Source organism: Micromesistius poutassou (assembly GCF_964030765.1).
Source record: "Micromesistius poutassou genome assembly, contig: SCAFFOLD_2498, whole genome shotgun sequence".
In the NCBI taxonomy this organism is placed as follows: domain Eukaryota; kingdom Metazoa; phylum Chordata; class Actinopteri; order Gadiformes; family Gadidae; genus Micromesistius; species Micromesistius poutassou.
The window spans coordinates 192-7,241 of NW_028178949.1; the positions used below are offsets into that span (position 1 = coordinate 192).

General features: G+C 44.3%; 1 protein-coding gene across 1 annotated transcript; it reads left to right on the forward strand.

Annotated features, from left to right (window-relative positions):
* The first annotated feature begins 1,178 nt into the window (after positions 1–1,178).
* Positions 1,179–6,071, forward strand: LOC311373251 (uncharacterized protein). The gene is made up of 9 exons (XM_084490052.1): positions 1,179–1,291; positions 1,850–1,999; positions 2,167–2,238; positions 2,565–2,615; positions 2,965–3,107; positions 3,296–3,396; positions 3,498–3,655; positions 4,145–4,453; positions 5,391–6,071. The coding sequence occupies exons 1-9, from the start codon at positions 1,201–1,203 to the stop codon at positions 5,942–5,944; spliced, it is 1,629 nt and encodes a 542-aa protein (XP_084346178.1). The 5' UTR covers positions 1,179–1,200; the 3' UTR covers positions 5,945–6,071.
* The last annotated feature ends 979 nt before the right edge of the window (positions 6,072–7,050 follow it).

Below are 7,050 nucleotides of genomic sequence, written 5' to 3' on the forward strand. Positions count from 1 at the left end.
GGCCGTGGAGCTTCCCCACAGAGCCGTCCCACCAAATACAGACGTGTTGCCCTGGCTGAGAACATATTGTCAAATACATTCTAGAATTATTAATTCTATATAATAATAATTATAATTCTGATGACATGGAAGAAAACACAAGACTACGCACAGGCACACAGGCACCGCATTTTGGTTACAAAAAGCTGAGCTGAAAGAAGGGAAGATGCAGCGACCACAGACCACAGATAAGAAGACTCAGGGTGTCGCGTCCTGTAGCTGGAGACGCAGCGGTGCAAAGGAGGAAATGAAGATTGGACGAAAAAAAAGTTAGTTCATTACTATAACTATATAAGCCTTATAATAAGAGTCAACAGCTTGATTATTTATTATCCTTCGTTCCAATAACTATTTGAGTCTTATTATAAAGGGTAACGGTGATAGTTTGATGATATTCTCTTGCAAAACCAAATAGCTTGTTGAATAGATCTAGTTCAGATGATCTGGTTCTGTGAGCCATACAGCAGAGCCATACAGCCAAACACAGACATGTTGCCCTGGCTTGTGAATATTTTACTTTAAATAAAATGAGTACGGACTGAACTGAGAATAGTGTTGGTCTGCAAGACCAAGTCCATCACAGCTTGCACGACACACACACACACACACACACACGCACACCACGTACACACACACACACACACACACACACACACACGCCTGTGATTGGTCACAGGTGTGCAGCCCCCCCCAGCCCCAGAGTCTAATCAGTGTGACGGGGGCCAGGTGAGGCTGCTTCAACCATCCACCACACACACACTGCTGACAAAAAGGGTTTTTATTTGACCTAAATAAATACAAAAACAGGTTGTGGAGAACCAATAAAAGAATGTTAAAGTATTATAAACATGAATGATCGAGGATCAACATAAAAGTGGTTTGTGTGGACGTTAATTCCCCATGAGCAGAAGACATAGGCTTCACAGAAATGATACGCATTAGAGTTAACATCAGCTACTGGAAAAACCCACGGTGCTTTTGGACCTCACACACACGCAAATGCAAATGCAAACGCACACACAAACATTTTGCAACACTGATGATATCAGATTGCAAGCTGACGATTGGTCAGAATTCAAACCTGTGACGTGGTTTCTCCAGCTGAAATAGCGGAGCTGAACCCTTGAGAGCAGAAGCAGTGAGAGCTGTCAGAGAGGAACCATGGACACCATCGCTGAACCGGACCCTGGACCCTCTGAGGAACCTGAGGACACGTCTTTGAACCGGAGAGAGACCAGGAAGAGAAGATTTGGTAGGTGCCCTTTTTAGAGGATTCAAAATAACTAATCCAGTAAACAATATGTTTTCATCTGCATGCATTTTAGATTCACGTTTAGCAAACGTTTTAATTCAGAGTGACCGACCTGATGAACCAGCGACCGTAGAGACAGATTTATTCTCCTAAATAACGACATGTGTGTGTTCTAGACAAAACCCTTTTTTTTGTTACCTTACTTGACTTGTGACTACGCCCGTGAGTTACGGACTATTGATAGGCATCTCAAGTAGTTGTGTGTTTCATGATATATGTTGGTTATATACGTGGAACAGAGTGCAGAGTAACTTTAGAGCCGAACACAAGTTTAGTATTTTCATTACCACAATGGTGGCCACGCAGTGTGAATATATGTATGAACATACATGGACAGGTATGTGGCATGGCACACACACGGACAGGTGTGTCCGTGTGTGTGCGCTTGAGTGCATCAGTGAGTCTGTGTGTCAAAAGGAGGACATCAGATAAGCGTTGAAGAAAAACATTTTGCAACACGTAATTGAGAATTAAAACACGTGATGTGTTTTTTTCCAGCTGACAGAGAAAAGATGGAGGCTAGGTTCAGAAGCAGTGAAGGCCATCAGAGAGTAACCATGGTCACCATGTCTGAACCGGACCCTGGACCCTCTGAGGAACCTGAGGACACGTCTTTGGACCGGAGGGAGACCAGGAAGAGAAGATTTGGTAGGTGCCCTTTTTAGAGAATTTAAATATTTTCCTCCACATACATTTAAGATGATGTTTCGAACACTTTTTTAGCCAAAGTGACCGTGTGTGCGTGTGCGTGTGCGTGTGTGTGTGTGTGTGTGTGTGTGTGTGTGTATGTGTGTGTGTGTCCTACTCCTGAACAGTTCTATGGTTGCACATCGCTGTCGTTGTGAGCATCGGACTGCTGAGTATTCTCCTCATCTCCCTGCGCTTCAGTGAGTCTGAATCATATCATCCTGAATATAATTACAATACAGTTATGATCATATTAATGATTGTAATAATAGCAATGATAATGATTATTATTGTTTTTGTTAGAATTAGTGTTAATAATATGAATGATTGTAACAATAGCAACGATAATGATATTGATAATTATAGTTATTGTTATTTTAATTGGTATTAATATTAATAATATGTCATGTTCTCTTTCAGGGGGGATGGACTTTGTGTTTGGTTGGCTGTGGGCCCTGTGACGTTTAGAGACGATGTCGTTCTGTTTTAGAGCTCATTCCTTCTGTACTCCTCTGTCCTGTCCTAGACACACCGTCACCTTGGAAGGAGGGGAGAGAGCGCTTACTGGATGAACTCGGTGAGGGTTTTATCCAAGTTATTAAATCAATCGCATTATTAACATTTTTTTTCTTATTTTTTATTTTCTGATTTATGTTTGACCATCCCCTCTTCCTTATAACTTCACATTTTATATTGTCAGGCTAATGGCTCTGCAGGCTCCGTGTTAAACTACCACCAAATAAATGTGGTCTACTAAAGACATTTTTCTATTGTCGTCTATTAGGGTCATGCTTCTATTGACGTCTATTAAGGTTGTGCTTCTATTGTGGTCTGTTAAGGTCAGGTCTCAGGGTTGTGTGTCAGTAATGAAGACGGTAAGATAAGCAGTTCTGTGTTTGTTAAGGATTTTCTTTTACATTCAACAGATGAATTGGCGCTTCAGGGCTGGATGTTTTACGACCAGAGTTTCTACCTTATGTCTACCACTAAGAAGAGCTGGAAGGCCAGTAGAGAAGACTGTCTGCGGAGAAACGCAGACCTGGTGGTTATCAACAGCAGAGAAGAACAGGTGTGTGTGTGTGTGTGTGTGGGGAGAGACATTGTTGTGTGAGTGTGTGTGAGAGAGAGAGACATTGTGTGAGTGTGTGTGAGAGAGAGAGACATTGTGTGAGTGTGTGTGAGACAGAGAGAGATTGCATGTGTGTGTGTGTTCAGCTGTGTTGTCATGACAACAGATGCTATTACCTTTGGAAACAGGGGTTTCTCAGCAGAATGTTCGAGCGTTCCTGGATTGGAGTGAGCAGTAGAGACACAAAGGGGACCTTCAAGTGGGTGGATGGTACCCCCATGACCTCAAGGTAAGGCTGATGACTCTGTTCAGCAGCATCTCTTCTCTGAGAGTGACAGAGTGACCTCACCTCAACACTGGGCTCCACTGTCTCCTCCTCGTGGTTCTCAGTTTGAGACGCGCTAAACCAGGCGATGACAGCGGAGCAGAAGTCTGTGTCGTAGCAGGGGAGGACGGCTGGTCCAGACAACCGTGTGACAGACTGCACCACTGGATCTGTGAGAAGGCCGTGGACCTGGATCATCTGGAGGCTGGGCTGGACAAAGAGGGTCCGTAGACTTTGTTTGTGTTCATGAGTGGAGAACGGTTCCTCCTTTCTGTTCTCTGTGCCGTAGACACAGTAAATATACTCTTTATGAGTGGAAAGGTGGTTGGATGTGTTTAGGTCTACTAAGGTCAGGTTTCTATTGTGGTCTACTAATGCCATGTCTCTATTGTGGTCTACTAAGGTCATGTTTATTTTGTGGTCTACTAAGGTCATGTTTCTATTGTGGTCTACTAAGACCATGTTTCTATTGTGGTCTATTAAGGCCATGTTTCTACTGTGGGCTACTAAAGTCAGGTTTATATTGTGGTCTACTAAGACCATGTTTCTATTGTGGTCTACTAGGGCCATGTTTCTACTTTGGGCTACTAAAGTCAGGTTTCTATTGTGGTCTACTGTGGACCTGTATTAGGAGAGAGTGAAGGGAGTGTCTGATGGTGCATCTCTAGATACGTGTTGTAAACGTTCACTCCTCTCCTCCTGGTTTCTTCAGGTTCAGTGATGCCCACGGAGGAGGAGGAGGCCCCCAGCATCACAAAGTTCCACTCCACTACCCAGGTGTTGCCCGTGGGCCAAACGGCCCGCTACACCTGCGATGCCGGCGGCACACCGGAGCCCACCGTCGAGTGGCTCCACAACGGCAGGCCCCTGGAGAGGAACGGCACAGACGACCAATCAGAGGCCTGGGTGGAGAGGGGGTTCCTCTTCGTCAGAGGGGTGAGGTCTGGCGTGAACAAGGTCCGCTGCATGGCGAGCAACAGCGCTGGCACGGCCAATCACACCGCTGAGCTGCTTGTCTTTGGTAAGATCTGGATCCAAGGAGAGATGTTTGTTGTTGATGTATTTATAACGTTGTTGTTGAGGTGTGTATATATTTAAGCAATAGATCACGACAGGCTGTGTCGTTCATTATACCACAGTGAAGGGGGTCGCCGTCCCTCCGCTGCGCGTCGGGACGGACAACGCCCCTTAACTGTGGTATAATGACCGTATACCACTGACTGAAGTGATCTATTGCTTTTATAAAACGGTTACGTAAGTATGGCGAAATGAAAGTCATAGACACCCTCAATTTTGAAAAAGCTAGAAAGTCGGAAAAGCATTTTTTTTAACGAATACAAAAAAGTAGTCCCTCCTGGCTGCCGGCAAAGTGTACGGCGGTTGCTATGCAACACACTGTAGCGTCCTTCAGAGAGAAGGCTAGAGACGGTAGCTCGGTTCGCCGGCAATTTAGAGTTCACTCACCGTGTGCCTATTGCTTTACAACATTTCCACCCTCTCCAGCAATCAACATGTTTTTTAGGCTTCAGTGAACTACGCTATCGCTTTTATATACACATAAACAACAGTTAGAGTTAGGCGCGGAGTGATACTGAACTCTGTAAACTGAACGGGCGTCATAGCTGTGTGTATACGCTCAATATACAACAGTTGGGAACCAATCAGATCGCTTGATTTAAGCCACCCATTTAAGGTGAAAAAACGGGTAATAAAACGGGTATTTCATAAATGTATGTGTATATATACACGTATACAAAATTATATATATATATATACATATATATATATATACCAACTGAAAACAAATCCTCATCCTTATCCGGGGTCGGGTCGCGGGGGCTCAAGCATGAATCAGCGTTTTTTTAATTTTCCAATGAGAATGAATGGGGGGATTTTGGGCGAATAACCTGGAATATCTCGGGAATTATGAATAATATCATGTCTTGTTCTCCCGTCAGATGCCTGTGAACTCACACTGGACCCAAACACAGCCCACAGACGACTCTCTCTGTCTGAGGACAACAGAAAGGTGACGCTGGTTGGAGAGGACCAGTCGTATCCGGATCACCCAGAGAGATTTGACTCCAGGCCCCAGGTGTTGTGTAGAGAGGCTCTGACTGGCCGCTGTTACTGGGAGGTAGAGAGGAAAGGATATGTTGGGATAGGAGTGACATACAGAGGAATCACAAGGAGAGGAGAGGGTGTTGACAGCTGGCTTGGAGGGAACAAGAAGTCCTGGAGTCTTTATTGTCATGATGGTGGTTACTCTGCCGTGTACAACGGTAGACACACAGCCATGCCTCTCCCCCCCGCTGGCTCTACCAGAGTAGGAGTGTATCTGGACCGGCCTGCTGGCACTCTGTCCTTCTACAGAGTGTCCCGAGGTGTAGGAGGGTCCTCAGACACACTGACACACATCCACACCTTCAGGTCCACCTTCACCCAGGAGGACCTCCTCCCTGGGTTTAGGGTAGGGAGGGAGGGGGACTCAGCGTCTCTGTGTCGGTTGTAGAAAAAAAAAAAGGGCAGGCGGAGGACGGGTGCACACACACACACACACACACACACACACACACACACACACACACACACACACACACACACACACACACACACACACACACACACACACACACACACACACACACACACACACACACACACACACACACACACACACACACAGGAAGTTGTTTTCGTCCGGGGCCGGAGCTTTGGAGGCCTTTTTTGTAGTTTCTGTGGCAGTTATAGTCTCTCTCTCTCTCTTTCTCTCTCTCTCTCTTTCCCTCTCGCTCTCTTTCTCGCTCGTCTCCCTCTCCCCCTCCTTTTTATGGGGCTTCCTAAAAGTTGATGCTGGTAAACCATGAAAGGAAGAGACTTTTAAGATCTTCCATAGGGTTACCTGAGCAGGTTTTATTAAGATTTCATTTTTAATTTGAAATGTATATCAAATACCTATCGATGGTAAATCACATGTTTTTTTTATGTTACAATATTTGTCCATTTTCAGACGTTAACATATTTTATTCTCCAGGGCTCTGATCACCACTTTTGTCCTAATCCTAACAAGGATGATTTAGATGAGATTAGATTCATTAGGATCCCGATTAGCAACACACCAGAGAGAGAGCTAGTCTTCCTGGGTCCCAAACATCAAATATAGACAACAGACAATCACTTGTTTGACCTTATGTCAAACTCAAATAGAAATAGACTAATAAAAAAGTTAAAAAAAGACATGAAGGCTACAAAAAGAAATGACAACATTAAAAATGTATATACATTATGGACCACATGATTTTTTTGCAGACTTTTTAAAGTTGTATTTGCTATTTTTGCTAGAACGTATGTTTTTTTGGTAGCTCATTCCATAATGAAATAGTTGTGTAAATGATGGTATTTTTCAGTAGATTGGACCTCGGTCTGGGTAAAGCTAGCTGTCCTTTACTTGCTCCTCTAGTGCTATGACCGTGTCTGTCAGACACACTGACTAGACCTTCAGCAAAGAAGGCGGGTCTTTTGCAGTTTAAGACTGACCTTAGGAACAACAAGAGGTTAAGAGAGATTGTTTGTTTTACTGTGAGCCATGAAAGGCTAGTATGCATTACTTCAGTGTTA

Excerpts from the sequence above, each read along its gene's own strand:
- LOC311373251 (XM_084490052.1), top strand. The coding sequence starts at position 1,201 with ATGGACACCATCGCTGAACCGGACCCTGGACCCTCTGAGGAACCTGAG. Across the intron at positions 2,239-2,564 it reads CCTCATCTCCCTGCGCTTCA|ACACACCGTCACCTTGGAAG; the intron begins GTGAGTCTGAAT and ends GTCCTGTCCTAG. Across the intron at positions 2,616-2,964 it reads GCGCTTACTGGATGAACTCG|ATGAATTGGCGCTTCAGGGC; the intron begins GTGAGGGTTTTA and ends TACATTCAACAG.